The following is an 18,542-nucleotide window of genomic DNA, read 5'->3' as shown; positions in this document are numbered from 1 at the left end:
GTGCTTGATTTATTAATGTTTCTTCGATGTTGTGTTTTTAATAGCGCATAAGAAAACTTGCGCTGTTCTGTGAATGCGCTCAGAGACGAAGCGGAACACGGACATTTAAAGGTATCTTTTAGCTCAGGGTGCGCCTAAACGCTCAAATACACGCAACAACATTTCAAAATGAGGGGCTTGGTGAATATTCATGTAAACTGACAAGAGTTCTGTCTTAAATGACCATAAACAGTTGAGAATGAAAATATGTGTGCAACAGTATATTGGACCCGTGTGGTACAGCGGCAACACATAATATTCCTTCTGCCGTCTCTGTGCCTAATATGAATAAAACGTAAAAATACAAAGAGAAAAATCACTCACTGCTCTTGAATGAAGGACGTTTGTAGTTTTAATTAGAAACAAAGCATGTTTAACTATTACAGTGAAGACCCTGTTTTATTTACATTCAAATAATTACATAACATTTCTGTAGTATTTTTAGACTACTTTAGATTTGCATACAAATATTCAGTATTTTTTTAAAGCAATTTTTTCTCCCTGTATTGCTACCTTTAAATTAATCACTATATAGAGTTTTGGACCCTGTCATAATCGTTTAAATAATCGTGATTACAATATTGACCAAAATAATCGTGATTGTGATTTTTGCCAAAATCGAGCAGCCCTAGATTACTCCACTTCCAAAATAAAAATTTCATAATCATTTACTCACCCCCATGTCATCCAAGATTTTCATGTCTTTCTTTCTTCATTTGCAAAGAAATTAAGTTTTTTGAGGAAAACATTCCAGGATTTTTCTCCATATAGTGGACTTCAATGGTGCTCAATAGATTGAAGGTTAAAAATGCACTTTCACTGCAGCTTCAAAGGTTTCTACATGATCCCAGTCTAGGAATAAGGGTCTTATGTAGCGAAACGATTGGTTATTTAAAAATAAAAATTCAATTTATATACTTTTTAGCCTCAAATGCTTGTCTTGTCTAGCTCTGCACTCCTGTTCAATACAGTTAGGGTATGTCAAAAAAACTCCCATCTCATTTTCTCCTCCAACTTCAAAATCGCCCCACATCGCTGCAGAAGTACCAACCTAGTGTTTACAAAGTGAACATGCAAAGAAGGTCAGACGCCTTTAATAATAATAAAAAAAAAGCTAAAGTAGCAGTGTAGGATGATTTTTAAGTTGGAGGAGAAAATGAGCTGGGAGTTTTTCGACATAACTGTTTTGAACCGGAGTGCACAGAGTATGCATGCGCATGTGCATCACAGAGCTAGACAAGATGACCATTTGTGGTTAAAAAGTTTATAAATATTATTTTTTAAAGAAAAAAGTATGATCGTTTCACCAGATAAGACGCTTATTCCTCAGCTGGGATCGTTTAGAGCCCTTTGAAGCTGCATTGAAACTACGTTTTTAACCTATAACTCCGTTGAGCACCATTGAAGTCCACTATATGGAGAAAAATCCTTAAATCCGTAATTTCTTTGTGACTGAAGAAAGAAAGGCATGAACATCTTGGATGACATGGGGGTGATGTTACATGGTTATCCTTTAATATTTTTGCGAAAACAATGATGCATTTTTTAGTATTATTTGTTGAATAGAAAGTAGGAACATCGTTTATTTGAAAGATAAATATTTTGTAAAGTTATAAAATGTCTTTACTGTCAGTTTTGATCAATTAGAAATAAAACAATCAATTTCTTTTAAAAGCTTCAGTGAAAACAGGCTTAAAAAATGCATCTAACTACAAATCTAGTGAAATGCTGTAATCCTCTGCCGTGAAAATAAAGCATAACTGGTGGCCGTTGAGTTCCCAAACTCTCACAGCACATGCAATAAATGAGTTCATTGCATTCACTGTGAACTGAGCCATGCTGAGGCGCGGAAAACACCGGATCACGAACTGATCACCTGAACGAAGTATGTGATTTTGCTTTGAAACGGGCAGCAAAAACAGACTTGATGAAGGGATTAAGCCATATTGTGCTTTCGGTTTTAGTTCGAATGACAGATACTGTGCCAAAGCATAATGACCCAGAACACAACTTTATAGACCTTTTATGTTAGAATAAGAAGTTCAAATGTATTTTAAAAACTGCGCTTTTTGCCCCGTAAGACCTTTTGTTTCATATCGTCATGTGACCACAATGAAGTTTTGATATCGCGATACCATGATATTGTAGCCTAGAATCTAGACGCGCACCTAGCGGCAGCAAATTACATTTGCTTCCAAGGGCAGTCTAGTTACTCTCCGTTCACTTGAGATTTCTAAAAATCCAAAATCGACCGGGCCAATCACGAGTCGGTGGGCGGGTTTAACATGATGACGACTGACGTGCGACCATAAATTCCGTCAGACATTCTCTGGTTCCGTGAATTACGTGTGAGAAATAGAGCGATGGCTCTATTGAGGATGAATGGATGAATAATACGTTGTTTATATTTATTGAGTTTAAACGTGAATATGTCTAGTATTATTGTATTAGTGTACTGTGATAAAAGAGGCTCACAATGCTGAAAAAGCACGTTTGGGTTTTAAATCAAAATAACGGATAAATGTTGTGTTTGTGGTAGAGCCGCGGACCAGGAACGGACGCTGTGTGAAAGCAAAACGCTGCTGTACGGAGTATACGGTGTATACGATACACTGTATACGGAGTATGTGTGAAACAGGCGTCAGACATTCATCGGCTTTGACCGCCACTCTGAAAGACTTGAAGTTAAGCTTTTCCACAACACGCATGCAAGGAACTCTCTTTTCCATCGCTCTGACTACGTCACCTTCTTCGTTGCTCTGATTGGTTGTAGCGCTATCCTGTTGCGCGGAGAGGGAGTTTGAAAGTAAAAGTGCTAGTAAAAGTGCCAAAAAGGCTTAAAACAATGAGCATGTTTACATGTTATGCAATTATAATAAAGGTACAGCTGTTGATCTGCAGTCTTTCTCTTCAAATATATTTGATGTAATGTGTAGTCAAAATTTATTTAAAAGATTAAACACACACTGCACATCAGCTCTGTTTTTCAGAGCAAATGCACATCACTGAGGCCAATTGTAGTCCAATTAACGTGTTTACATCCTGGAAGCCGAGCTACAATCGCATTATCCAGCTCTACTAGTCGGACTTCACCAAAACCTGTCTGGTTCAGTTTCACTCCAAAGGATTAACATGACATTTAAAAAACTTTTTTTTTTGTTTCACTATAATCAATGTTTTAAGTGCATTTAAACACAATGACGTATTTCTTGGCACAGCATACTCTAATCGTAAAAGAAAATGTAATGATAGTGTTTAGGACATTTTATAAAGAATCTAATTCTATAATCAGTATTATCATTGTTTTAATTCCACACATAATCATAATATGTTTGGTAGATAAATGTCTGTGAATGTGAGATACAAAAATTTTTTGTGTGTGTGTGTGTGGAAAAAAAAAATACTTGGCATATTTTCAACTCCATGTTATTTGAATGAGCTATCAGTGTCTGTAATTTCCATCTCTGTGGCCTTGATTGAAAGAGAGTCAGACTCCCTGTGGTAAACCTGCGGTGTTTGATGACAGACAGCTTTATACTAGTAGCGTGTCTCACTCTTACTGCGTAGGACCCAACGGGGCCTTATTCTTGATGAAACTAAATCTCACTGCCTTTCAACTCACTAGCATACGTATACAACCAAAGACAAGATTCAGATGTCTCCTTTGAAATATGCTGCTGCTCTCAGCAATTAAAGGGAAGGTCTCCAGTCTGCTGCTTTAGTCTGTCAGTCAGTGCAACGTCTGAAGTTTCACCTCTATTCAGGTCTTTACGCTCACTGCCAGAAAATGCTGGAATTACATTCAAGACACGTTGTAGTTGCTCTTCCCACCATCTTCAAGTGCAGAAACAGTACAAAACAGTACTCGTTCGGGATGTTTTTTTCAATGGTAATATGGCATCATGGCCTTTCTCACCTGAAATAACTTTTACATTTTGCAATCTGTCTCCACTGACTGCCGTAGACAGAGGTTGGATCTCAAAGCTTTCAGTTCTCCTGTCTTTCTCTCTGGGTTAGAGGTGATGTAAGTCAGAGGCTTTGTTTCGGCATCCACAGATCCCTGTTTGCCCAGAGCCTGTCTGGGAATTCGGCAGTGCGTAAGCAAGAAAGACTCTAAAATATACACAGGCTTTTAAGAAACAAGAACTCAGCCCATCAATTTTCTAGTAGAAAATTCTAGACATCCCTAAATAGAGTTGGGCGATGTCGACCAATTTGGCATCGTACGATGTCTAATGTGAAACATCGCAATGGACGATGGCATCGTCGGAAGGGGGCAGGGTGAGGGATGGTTGTTGTTAAATAATTAATTCATAACGAATTACTTAATTGTAGCCTACCATTTGAGCCGGATCCTGTTCCGGAAAATGTCAGATTTTGGATTTTTGCGTTCCGGTAGTATTTGTTTTTAAAGATCCTGCATTAACAAGTGCATTAGATCGTGACAGTGCGTGCATGCATACGAGACAGAGCAAGCGCTTGTTTATGTAGATGTATTTGGAGGATGTGTGTTGGTCCTTAACATATTTCGATCAGTCAGCTTTTTTAAGTTCGAAATCACTCTCACTGATTGCTTACTGCTTAACCCACTCTCTCCAAATGCATTTAATGAGCAGCGGAATGTTTAGAGAGAAAGTGTAATATCAGAAATAATACCAAATCAAGCGAAATATTATTATGTATTAACATTATAAACACTATAAACACAGCTATAAGTTAGTTACCCTGACTCCAAAACGAATCATTTAAATGTAACGGTATTCTGAACAGAACAGGAATGAAACAAAATATATAAAGTTAAGAAACCAAAACAAAGCGAAACTAAAAATAGCAGGCGTTGGGCTCACGTGCCTCTGTAATTCGGCACAAATCCAAGTGTTTCCATATTCCCAATGCATTTGAATGATAAACTGTTATTTATAATGTATACTAGGCTTTGTATTGTACGTTTGTATTTCGATGGAAAAAAATATATTCTCTTGTTTTTTGTTCCTAGCTCTGTTCGTTATGGTAAAACCATGAAAAAGGCATATTTGGTGTAGTTTATTTAATCTAATTTAAATTAAATTATTTAGATTTTTTTTTTTCTGCTGTCTTTGTATGCCTCATTTATTAATGTAAACAAACTAGTTCGTGTAATTTGTCTGGAGTTCACTGTAATTTATATTGTGATCGCTAACAACTTCCTTGTTATTATTTCCTCATAATAATAATAATAATAATAAAATAAGTAAAGATGCGGAAATTGAAAGCATGCATTTCATTTGGCTATATAGTGTGATTAAGTGTGTGTTTTTCGCAAACGGGTTGCTGCTGCAGCGGGGGCGGGGCGGGGCGGAGGATCACGTTGCCGGCTCAGCATCGTGGTGTCTATCAGCCATCGGCGATGGACGATGGCATCGTCTATCGACCCAACCCTATCCCTAAACATCTCTCACTTTAGCTTTGTCCTTTCCACTTGACAACTTTTTTTTAGGCTTAGGTTGTTTTTGTGACTGTGATTTCATTTAGAATGGTGCAAATTGTGGCTTAGTGTTTTTCTCTTGTTCTTTTAATAGCTTGATCAGATTAGACTCACTTTTCTCTGACTGTGGTCTAATCGGCTCAGGTGCTTAGTGTCTGCACCCCACTGGCCATTGCACACCTAGATAGTGTTCAGCTCTGTCTTGTTTGTGTTTTTTGTACTAAAGTTGTAAAGTACTACAGGAAATGTGAAGCATGATAATAATGATTTAGAAATCATCTTTGTAATACATTTTCACTACTTGCTGCTTGAAAGTTTGTTTATTTCTGCATAAATATGACCCAGTATCTAGTCTGACTCTGACCCAATTTTGCTGCAATAACTGTAGGTAGCTTTACTTGTAACTGCTGACGAGTCCCACGCAACCACTTGTAGGAATTTTAGCCTGTTCCTCAGTAGAGAATTGCTTCAACTTTGTGATGTCGATGAGTTTCCTCCTGTGAACTGCTTGCTTCAGGTCCTTCCACAACATTTCAATTGGATTAAGGTCTAGACTTTGACTTGGCCATTCCAAAACATTAAAGGAAAAGTTTACTTCCACAACAAAAATATACAGGTAATGTACTCACCCCCTTGCCATCCAAGATGTTCATGTCATAAAGAAATTATGTTTTTTGAGAAACACATTTCAGGATTTTTCTCCATATAGTGGACTTCTATGGTGCCCTGAATTTAAACTTACAGAAAGCAGTTTAAATGCAGCTTCAAACAATCCCAAATGTGTCTGTAAACGATCCCAGCCAAATAAGAAGGGTCTTATCTAGCGAAACGATCAGTTATTTAAAAAAAAAGAGAAATAAATACAATACACTTTTTAACCTCAAACGTTCGTCTTTTCTTGCTCTACCTGAACTCTGCTTTTTCCGGTTCAGTTAGGGTATGTGAACAGTTAGTTCAAACTCGGGGCACCACTGAATGTTTTCCTCAAAAAACATAGTTTCTTTACGACTAAAGAAAGAAAGACATGAACATCTTGGATGACAAGGGGGTGAGTACATTATCTGTAAATTTTTGTTCCGGAAGTAAACTTCCCCTTGAACTTTGTCCATCTTCAACCAATCTTTGGTAAAATTTTTCTTTCTGTTTTTCTTGAGACTCAGTTCTTAAAGGACTGACATTTTTCTTTAGAATTTGCTGGTATAATTCTGAATTCATCTCAGCGCAGATGCAGCAAAACAGGCCCATGATACTACCACCACCATGTTTCACAGATGAGACAAGGTTCTTATGCTGGAATGCAGTGTGTTCTTTTCTCCAAACATAGCGCTTCTAATTTAAACTAAAAAGTTCTATTTTGGTCTCATCTATTCACAAAACATTTCTCCAATGGTCCTCTGGCTTGTCCACATGATCTTTTTAAACTGTAGACGGGCAGCAATGCTCTTTATAGAGAGCTGTAGCTTTTTTCTAGCACCTCTACCATGCATACCATGGATGTTCAGTGTTACCCTGATGGTGGACTCATGAACATTAACTTTAGCCAATGTGAGAAAGGTTTTTAGTTGCTTAGAACTTACCCTTGGTGCAACCTCACAGACTATTACACGTCTTGCTTTGGAGTGATCACTGTTGGGGAGGGTAACAGTGGTCTTGAATTTCCTCCTTTTGTACATAATCTGACTGAGGATTTGTGGAGTCCAAACTTTAAAGATGGCTTTCTAGCCTGATGAGCAACAGCAACTTATTTTCAACACTATGATTTACTTCTACAAACATGATCAAACTTTGATGTTCTCTAAATAAAACGGGGCAGGCAATGACAAATTTCACCTTCAAATTAACTGCACATCCTAGAGATTCACATACTTTTCCACTCAAAGATATATAATATTGGATCGTTTTCTTTGTCATTTTTTTATTCAGATTTTTTTTTAAATCTCATTTGTTTAATGGGTTCTCTTTGTCTGCTTTCAGGACTTTTTTTGTATATGTTTTGGGTTATATTTATATGCATGTTTTTTTTTTTTTTTTTTTTTTTTTAGAATCCCCCACAAACGTATTTTATTCAAATCTTGTCTGTTTAAACTGTATAAATTATAGATCCAGATATAAAATGAGGGCTGTGACATTTGCCCAGAAATGGACTAAATGGCTTTAATGCAGTCTTTACATAGACCTCACACTTTCTCTTTTTTGTGGTTTAAGTAGTTCTAAAAACCTCTTATGCTATAATTTCTTATGCTATAATTTCCTACAGTGGCCTTTCTGTGGTCTTTCATTTAGCTTGTATAAACACCTGCTAAAATTTGTACTGGACTCTGGACTAGAATGTTTCAAAGAAATCTTGACCAAAGTTACTGCCATGTGCTTTTCAGACTCATACCAACTCAAGCAAACTCTTTCAGACTCATGCATCTTTTTGAAGGATTACTCCTTATCCAGAATAAAAATGTCCTGATAATTTACTCACCCCCATGTCATCCAAGGAAAGAAATTAAATGACAACCAATCATTTCGCTAGATAAGACCCTTATTCTTCAGCTGGGATTGTGTAGAGCCTTTTGAAGCTGCAATGAAACTGCATTTTTTTTAACCTTCAATCTGTTAAGCATCCATTGAAGTTTACTATATAGAAAAAAAAAATCCTGTAATGTTTTCCTCAATTTTTTTTATTCTGGGAGTAGAATAATTCTTTAAATTAATCAATCACAAGTAACCATACAGTTTTAACAATAAATTCAACTTTAATGTTTGTCTGCATTGTCACCATGCTATTGATCTTTGGCACCTCTAGCCCAGACAGAATCACAGCTCAAAATTGAATCTCACCTTTACAGACTGAACCATATGTCACCCTTTTGTTTGGAGGGGTCTGGGGTCCTCCGGTTAATCTGTTCTTGAAACAGGTACTGAGACCTCTATTAATCCATCAGAGGTGCATTAGATGTCTGGATGTCAGTATGGAGCTACTGGGGAGAGAGACAGTGGATCAGACACACTAAACATGATGTACTGTCTCCATTTTGGCATTTCATCCAGTTATAAATCCACCTCTGCCTTTGCCGTCAAAGCACCTCCTGTCTCTCAACACATCATTGTAGTGCCTCCTACATCCTTTTATGGAGCAGTACTCCTGCAGAGCCAAAAGTGGAAGCATTTACTTTGCTTAAACATCAGTTGTTGCAACCTGGAGATTGCATTCAGAAGAGATCCAGAACTTCTGCTGAACAAGGAATGCACTATTATTTAAATTCTGGCTGATACCGATAAACCGTCCCCTTGATTCTGGATACTGTGTTGTTACCTGAATGATCCACAGCTGTGTTTTTTTTTTTTTTGTTTAGTGATAGTTGTTCATGAGTTCCTTGCTTGTCCTAACAGTTAAACTTTTAAACAGAATTCAGATTTGTACATGTTTCTCATTTTTCCTAAATATCTTTTTTTTTTCCATTTAGTGCTGCCCTTCAGAAATTACAGAACATACTTACATATTTCTCAAAAGACAAAATAAGTTAAATTTACCCTGATCTTCAAATACAGAAAAGGTTTAATTCCTTAATGCATGTTTTCAGTGAGTGTTTGAACCGTCTGTAATAGTTGCATATGAGTCTCTCAGTTCTCCTCGGTGTGAAAAGATGGATTTCAAAATCATACAGTCATTGTTGGAAAGAGTTCAAATACCAAAGAATTTGTGGGACCTGTGTGGTTTTTCTGAAGAACAGCAGGCAGTTTAACTGTTCAGGACAAACAAGTGACTCATGAACAACTATTACTAAAGAAAAAAAAAAAAAACAGCTGCGGATCATTCAGGTAACAACATTAGTATTAAGAATCAAGTGTATGTAAACTTTTGAACAGGGTCATTTTTATAAATTCAACTGTTTTCTCATATGGACTATATGTACACAAATTGTATGTGAAATATCTTATTCAGGTCAGTACTAAATAAACAATATGATGCGTTTTGTATGATCCCATTTATTTTGGTAAAATAACATTTTGCAGATTCTGAAGGGGGATGTAAACATTTGTCCTTAACTGTATATTGATATTTAATATTAATATATTTTCTATCCAGTTTTTTTTTTGTTACTTTCAGTAAGAGTGTTTATTAAGAGTTAAATAATAAAAAAAAAAAAACTTTATTTAATAAAATAATAATTATTACAAAGCTTTTTCGGTTTTGGCCCAGATTTTTAATTTCGGTGCATCCCTAATTATTAGTGTTTTTAAAGATTAACTTTAAAGGAATAGTCCATCCAAAAATGAAAATTCTGTCATTTACTCACCCTTAAGTTGTTCCAAACCTGTATGGATAAAAAAATACTAGGAATGTCAATGGCTACCGTCAACTGTTTGGTTGCCAACATTTTTTCAAAATATCTGCTTTTGTGTTCAACAGAAGACAAAAAAGCAAGTTTGGAACAACTTCTGAGAGAATAAATGATGACAGAATTTTCATTTTTAGGTAAACTATCCCTAAGTGAGCATTAGATGACGACAAATGTTATCTAAATCTACAAATAGTACCACTGAGCATGCTTAAGCAAATGAAATGTTTCACCAACCATACTTCCCCCCCCCCCCCTTTCTTTCTTTTTTCTTTTTCAGGGACAGAAGTATTATTATTATGAAATGGGAAAAAATTCTGACCCCAGCAAGGAAGATAATGTGCAGTTTAAGAATGCAGTGACCGTGCACCCAGTGTCTGACCCTGAGCAGATGTACAGACTTCACAAACACTTCACTGAGATCGAGCTGCAGAAGACATATGAGGAGATCGAAAAACTGCAGGTACCCTTATACTAAACCTGTGCTGACTAATACAGATGCCAAACTGAAAAGAAATGATTCTTTCCTTTGACCTTTTGAGTACTGTGATTCATTATAGGCTTTTTGTAAGGGTGTGTAAAATTGCTAGCACTTTTCTTTCTTCATTTTCAAAGTGCCCTGGTAATGTGCAACCATTACGGATTTTCAAATGGAGGTAATAACCTGCTTAATTGTATCCCACACCTTGTTCTCTACTTCTTTTAACAGGCAGAAATAAAAAATGTGAGCGTGGTGGCTTTCGAGGGCAACCGCAGTGCCTTGTGGCCAGTTGGAATCAATCCACCCTTTGAGCCAAAGACACGTTTCGAGGTCCTGCGGTGGGATTACTTCACAGAGGATCAGGTGTACTCCTGCATCGATGGCTCACCGAAATGCGAGCTCCGTGGAATCGATAAGCTGGACGTCGCTGACGTCATTGAGACGGCTATGGGTGAGCTGAACAAAAAGTACAAGCCTGTTCTGCACCTGAAGAAGCAGCAGCTTATTAATGGATACAGACGCTTCGACCCCACCAGAGGCATGGAATACACTTTGGACCTCCAGCTGGAGGTGGTTAACCAAAAAGGACACAGTCGCTCTATAACCAAGAGGGTCCACCTGGTAAGGCCTCTCAGTCGTATTGAGATCATCCCAATGCCTTACGTTACAGAAGCAACTAGAGTCCACATCATCTTACCCGTCACTCTCCAAGACCGAGAACATGTTCAGCACTTTTTAGAAGTGTATGCCACAAACGCGTTTGAAATCAGTGAGAATGCCGTCTTGACCTTTCTCTTTATCTACGATCCAATTGAGGCTCAACAAGTCAACCAGAATGACATCTTCGCCAGCGTCAAAGCGCAGATCAGTTCTTACGAGCACCGGTATCCTACGGTCAAAATCCCCTGGATCAGCGTTAAAAGCGAAAGCCCCTCTCAAATCAAATTTATGGACATCATCTCCAAAAAGCACCCGGTTGATACGTTGTTTTTCATCGCCACTGTAAAAACCAGCATCAACTCGGAGTTCCTCAACCGCTGTCGGATGAACTCCATCAACAACTGGCAGGTGTTTTTTCCCATCCATTTCCAATACTACAATCCCGACATTGCTTATCATAACCAGCCTCTTCCCAATACGATGGATTTGGTCAAAGAGGCTGGGCAATTTGATCGCAGTTCCTTCACCGAAGCATGTTTCTACAACTCGGACTACATGACGACCCGAACTCGCATGTCTTCAGATGTCCAGGAGAACGAGGAGATCTTGGAGAACCTGGATATATACGACATGTTCGTCAAATACTCTGGCCTCCACGTTTTCCGAGCAGTGGAGCCGGCCCTGCATCAGAAATACAGCTACCAGCCATGTAATCCTCGACTTAGTGAAGATATCTACCAGAGGTGTGTGCAAAGCACCTTGGACAGCCTTGGATCACGCTCTCAGCTTGCCATGCTGCTGTTTGAACAAGAACAGGGCAACAGTACTTAAAACCAAACCCTGAAGATTGAAAGATGAGGCTTGAGGCGTTTTTATTTCTAATCCACTGGGCTGATGCTTTACTAGTAACCAGTCTGTGGAGTCACAGTGCTGAAAAATCAAAAATGCTGTCGGTACCAAAAGAAAGACTAAAAACATTTTGAATCTATTTAAAAATAGCAGATTTTTGTGACAACAGGGGATTTATAATTTGCTACCCTTCTCTTTGGAGCAGATTGGTTTATGTTGGCTCTTAAACCAAGCAGCTGTTAGCTGTTGAAATGATCACTACCGTAACGTATCTAAAATCGCTGTGCCTTCAGAAATATGCTGTCCTTTCATAACACTTTTGTCCTGTCATCACAGACACTTTTGCTCAAGCAGATTTGTTTAAAAGGGTTTTTATGTAAAATGTTTGTTTAATCTAACAGGGTTTTTGTAATATGAAGGAACTGTATTCAGATTCTAACAATAATAGCCGTGGGTTTATTATTGTTGAAATGTTTGTAATGCTTCAGTCAGTTCACACTCACATTTATTAACCCTGTAATGCTAGCTTAAGCTGATTTTAAAGCGATAGTTCACACAAAAATGAAAATTGTCATGTTGTTTCAAACCCATAAGAGCTTCGATCATCCACAGAACGCAAATTAAGATATTTTTGATTCAAATCCAAGCTTTCTGATCCTGCATCGACAGCAGTGCAACTACCATGTTCAAAGCCCAGAAAGGTAATAAGGACATATTTAAAATAGTGACATCAGTGGTTCAATCTTAAAGGAGTAGTTCACTTTCAGAACAAAAATTTACAGATAATGTACTCACCCCCTTGTCATCCAAAATGTCTCTCAAAACATTTCTGGTTTTCTCTCCATATAATGGACTTCTATGGTGCCCCCGAGTTTGAACTTCCAAAATGCAGCTTCAAAGGGCTCTAAACGATCACAGCCGAGGAAAGAAGGGTCTTATCTAAGTTATATCTAAAAAGTAGAAGAAAATGAGATGGGAGTTTTTCAACATACCCTAACTGTCATGAACTGGAATACACAGTGTTCACGCAGAGCTAGGCAAGACGAGCATTTGAAATTAAAAAGTATTTAAATTGTAAATGTTTTTAGAAAATAACTGATCGTTTCACTAGATAAGACCCTTCTTCCTCGGCTGGGATCATTTAGAGCCCTTTGAATCTGCATTTAAACTGCATTTTGGAAGTTCAAACTCAGGGGCACCATAGAAGTCCATTATATGGAGAGAAATCCTGAAATGTTTTCCTCAAAAAACATTATTTCTTTATGACTAAAGAAAGAAAGACATGAACCTCTTGGATGACAAGGGGGTGAGTACATTATCTGTAAATTTTTGTTCTGAAAGTGAACTACTCTTTTAATTTTATGAAGCTACGAGAATACTTTTTTGTGCGCAAAGAAAACAAAAATATTGACTTAATTTGTTGTGGTACTCTCGTGAACGTGTAAAGTTGTTAATTTTTGTTTCCTTCATTTTGTTCCCTTTGTTTCCTTGAACGCGGTAGTTGCATTGCTGTCTATGCAGGGTCAGAAAGCTCTTGGATTTAATCAAATATCTTAATTTTTGTTCCTAAAATGAACGAAGGTCTTACGGGATTGAAACGACACGAGGGTGAGTAATTAATAACAGAATTTTTGGGTGAACTATCCCTTTAAGAAGGTAAATTCATTGTTTTATTGATCATTAGTGCCAAAAAACAAACAAGACAGTTTAAAAGTTTCATAAACTATATTGTCCAGAGCATTTCAACTGTATACAATACTGTATGTAATTTATGCTTGAATTCTGAACATCAGAACACAGATGCAAAAACCTGCATTTAAATGCAAATTAATATTTGTACTATTAAAACCGCCTCAAAGAGATTTTTTTCTGATGAAACAAGGAAACTTTTGCACTAATACGTTCATTGCAAGTCTGTCTTGTATATCAGTAATGCTGCATAATACGCCTGTCCAAACATTTCATTTTGTTCAAGAAAGATTATAGAGGGTTATAGTTAGTTCCTGTGCTGTCTACCAGAGTGGAGTGCAATACTAGTGCAATACTGTTTAGATGGTGTAGTGTATTGAGTCTGCTTGGAGCCTGCTGATGGAAACACTCCAGATGAGTTAAATACATCTATTGAAGATGCACTACAGAGAGCCTCTATTACGTACCATTCCAAACACTTCACAAAACATAATGTGTTTCCGTGACAATATATTGGGTTATATAAGATCATTCAGATTTGTTTGTTTTGCGTGAGTGTATAAAACCTGTATCTATTTTTGTGGGTCCCAATTTCTTGGAACATGTGTTTAATGTATTTACTTAGTGTTGTGTTGAATTGTTTTTATATTTTTATTTAAGCAATCATAATCTTAATGCAGTACACTGACAACATCTTACAAAAGTGACTTGTGTTACACAATATCATGATGCTGGATGTCAAATGATTTTGCGTACAAGAGCTGTGAAATAGGTTTTACAACGTGATATGTTTTGTACGTTTTTAAATGACACATGCACAACACGAATGGACGCATCACAAAATAAGCACAGATTGAAGCCGCTATTGGCCTTTAGGGGTCAGCAAAGGAGCGTGGGATTACCTGCTCTCGGATATGTACACTTTCACAAGACTGTTTCTTAACCTCACTTTTGTTGATTTTATTTTTCACTATAAATATTCTTTATAAATATGTTGTATTTTGTTTTTAATATTATTGTACAAAATGTTTAATAAAGACTTTATTTTAGGGCTCAGATAAACCTCTTGTCTCTTTCTCCATTACTTTCATCAGGCTACTTTTTAATACTGTTTTTATTGCATTCTATATTTAATGTTAGGTCAGATTTTTTTTTTTTTTTTTAACCGAAGACAGTAAGCGCATATATCTTTCTGTGACCATTATTACAGCATACATCAAAGGTTACAAATCAAGACCAAGAGGTTCCAGATTTCCACATCAGCCTTAATGAGATGCTGTAAATTTTCACCTCTATTTATATGTCCTCTCTTTTAGAGCCCTGAACCACACACACTGCCTTTGGGCACACAGTGAACCCATATAAGCACTAGGCAGCTGAAGTCAGCAGTATCTAATTATATATGACTCATTTTAGTTTTATTCCTTCTTAACTTTTCTCCAGCAGCTTACTTATATAACAATTTACATCCAACAATCACTTGCATTTTTGTCACACCAGACATTGTGATACATCATTATCAGTGGGATGCTGGTCTTGAACACAAAATTAGTCTGAAATAGTATGAAAAACATCTTAACGAGAACATTTACTTCTCTCTCTTTATGTAGGTGGCAGACTGTTAGAGATTCAGAAAAACACTCTAATTTACTAACATGGTATAGACCTTTTTCCTGAGTAAACGATGAGCGCCGCCATTACGAATTCTAACGTCAGATTGAATGTTTTTCTGTTCCGGTTTCCATAGGAACCCATTCAAATAGCGTCCATCTGTTTTTAATGTAGCTAACGTCCGCTGCTTCCTGTCATCCACACACTCATTAAAGTGAGGCACTGACAACTGATTTCACATCTGAAAAAAAGACGTGTACGTGCATTTTCTGTACGTACATTCATTCTATGAATTACACGTACGCATATTTGAGGATTTTAGGAACTATTTAGGATGGTTTCTGTGCAACATCTTATAAATGAGACCCATATGTCAGGTTTTTTTAGTTGTTGTCCAGAAGTTAATGGTCACACCAAAACGTTCTTTAAAACATCTTTTTGTGTTTCACAGATGAAATTACATCATATTCATTAGCCATTATATGTGAAATAATGAGAAGGATAACAACATGCATTAAACCGTAAAACTGTTTGCTCTACACACCGTGTGTCCATCATTTAGATAATAGCCTACATTAAAATAATACGATAAGATGCTTGTAATAAAACATTGTTTTTAGCTGTTTTGTACAGCTAAAAATAGCTTGACTTGAGTGCTAAAATTTACAAATGGCCGCAGTTGGTTGGTTTAGAACGACAGGAAGTAAATGTAAATGATGACAGATTTAGAATTTTTGGTGAACAATCGCTTCAAAAAGTATTTGAAGATGCTTCATTTTAGACTGTGTGTGTAGTTGAAATCTAAATGATATTGCCTCCATTGTGGGAGCTTTCAATCAATATGTAAAAGTTTGTATTATGCTCTGTCATTTATTCAACATTTGTTTCTTCATATTTTTCTGCTTGTCTTATAGGTCTATTGACAGCTTCTGTGATAACCAACACACTTGCACAAATATTTTACGTTTTGGTGAGTTGGTAGCTAATTCATTAAAATTTGTGCAATCTTATTTGTATGGTTTTGTATGATCTGCTAACACTTCACTAATGGTTAGGTTTAAGGTGACAATCATGTTTGTTTGTTTTTCAAAAAAAAAAATCATGTTTCCATATGAATCACATTGTATGAAATACAATTATGTTATTGCCACTTTATAAAAAAGTTGCATTTTCATGAGATCAGGTTCTAAAGCCTGGAATACACTACGTGATTTTTGCCCCGACTTTCCACCGATTTACAGTCTGGATTTTTTAGCTTCAGACTTTGATTCCATCCAGTTCCATCCGATTTTAGAATTCATATTGTTTTCATTTGTTAAGCGTACTAGCAACAAGGCACACGTTTCTGCATGAGTTTGTTGTGAAGTCGTGTAGTGCATGATGGCTATTGTTTAAAAAATCTGTTCAGATTTTAAAAGTCGTGTAGTGTATTCCAGCCTTTAGGAACACAGAAATAAGTTGTAAAGTTGCCTTAAGTATCATTTTAGCCTTCGGGTTAAGCGTTACAGAAGTAATTTTAACAATGTTTCACATTTTGGCTTGTTTTTATAAACTAAAAGGACAAGTCAACAATTTTATATGATAACTGACAGCCCATGATGGATGTTGTCAAGAGATTAAAGGGGTAGTCATTAAGGGCTGTCATTAATTACTCACCCTCATGTCGTTCCACAACTGTAAGACGTTTGTTTATCTTGGGAACACAAATTAAAATATTTTTGATGAAATCTAAAAGCTTTCTGACCCTGCATAGACAGCATTGCAACTGACATGTTCAAGACCCAGAAAGGTAGTAAGAACATCGATAAGCTATGAAAATACTTTTTGTGTGCAAAGAAAATTAAAATAATGATTTTATTCAACAATTTCTTCACTGTCCTTATTACCTTTCAAGGCCTTGAACGCAGTAGTTATATCGCTGTCTATCAGGCTCTATACATCTATCAGATTTCATCAAAAATATCTAATTTGTGTTCTGAAGATGAACAAAGGTCTTACAAATTTAGAAAGACGTGAGAGTGAGTAATCAATGACAGAATTTTCATTTTTGGGTGAACTATCCCTTTAACTTGTATTGAACCAAGAACATTGCTTTGAGAGGTCCAGCACCCTCAGTGAAATCATAAACCATTGAAAAGCACACTTTGTGAAGTGCTTATGTCTCAGTGACCAGAACCGAAGTGATTCATTTATCAAGATTTTATTATTGGACTCCAGTACGTACCATTGTTACATTTATAAAATGTGTTCTAACAGAAACCAAAGTCATAACAGCAGACCTTTGTACAAACTGTATTATGTGTTCTCTGTAGTCTGGTATACAGTCCATTAGGTTCTGGAGCGTAATGGGTAATTAGCCTGATTAGTCTTGATGCCTTTAATCGTGTGGAAATCTCAACAGTCTGTTTGCGCTATATGCTGCTTCAGTGCCTCGTTTTATGGCCCCCTCTCGCAGCTAAATGGTGGTCTGGCTAGCAAAAGCGAGTGGAAAGAAACAGCATGTCAAAGTTAAAGCAGCGTAGCACAGTTTTAAAAATACACACATGGAGCTCAACACTACCCCAATCAGACCAGAACGGAACTGAAATAATATCAGTTGAAGGAATATTACAGTTTTCTGGATCAATTTTACATCCCCCCCCCCCCTCAAACTAAGCTCAATATTTAAAACAACTAAGACAGCCATCCAAAAGGCAGGATTGTACAAAATTCCGAACTGAAGAATCGGCTTGAATTTGAATTTACTGATTGTTAATTTAACACAGGTAATGCATTCCAAGTTACGGTTCCAAGAAAAGAAAGGTAGAAATATTAAATCTATTTAAATCCAGTTACTTTGAAGTTGTGGTTGAAAACTTTTTCCATCTCCAGATGAATTACGCCAAACTAAATTTAAAAATGGAGAATTTGCTGAAGAAACATTCTAACAAAAATTGGGTGATTTTTAATCCACTCACGGACCAGCGCTATGTTGGAATTGGGCATTGTCCCAAACCACAAGATGCTCCAATTGTTCCTGTTGTGCCTCTGCTATTGCTCTCTTTTCCCTTTCCACTTCCTACATTTCTCTCCCATAATCTTTCACCTGTAGTATTATAAGAACATTATGTAATTTGTATGAAATCATGAATAGATCTATTTAGCAAAAGACAATCGTGTATCACTGACCTCAGTTTGGAGAAATGTCTAATTGATGTGGAAGCATCTACATCCTCCTTTCTGATGCAGAGCTGCCTGCTGGTTTGCACAAAATCACTGCCATTTGCTTCATAGAAAATATTTTCCCCCCTAATGGCAAGGACTATAAAAGATAGTCCTTTTTCAAAAAGACCTGTGAGTCGTGCACACGCAATTGCATTTCAACATTTGGAGCAATTCCTTCTGCACAGGTAAGATAGGCCACAAATTCAGAAATATA

At 36.8% G+C, this 18,542-nt stretch overlaps 1 protein-coding gene across 1 annotated transcript in view; it reads left to right on the top strand.

Moving 5' to 3' along the window:
• chpfa (chondroitin polymerizing factor a) overlaps positions 1 to 14,564 on the top strand; it is a 30,870-nt gene extending 16,306 nt beyond the window's left edge. Inside the window, exons 3-4 of the mRNA XM_073846083.1 lie at positions 10,115 to 10,297; positions 10,544 to 14,564. Coding sequence (XP_073702184.1) covers positions 10,115 to 10,297; positions 10,544 to 11,806 — 1,446 coding nt within the window. The 3' untranslated portion in view covers positions 11,807 to 14,564. The remainder of the gene's footprint in view (positions 1 to 10,114; positions 10,298 to 10,543) is intronic.
• Positions 14,565 to 18,542: the final 3,978 nt, after the last annotated feature.

Source organism: Garra rufa, chromosome 8 (assembly GCF_049309525.1).
Source record: "Garra rufa chromosome 8, GarRuf1.0, whole genome shotgun sequence".
NCBI classification, from domain to species: Eukaryota; Metazoa; Chordata; class Actinopteri; order Cypriniformes; family Cyprinidae; genus Garra; species Garra rufa.
This window is presented reverse-complemented; position numbering and strand designations above follow the sequence as displayed.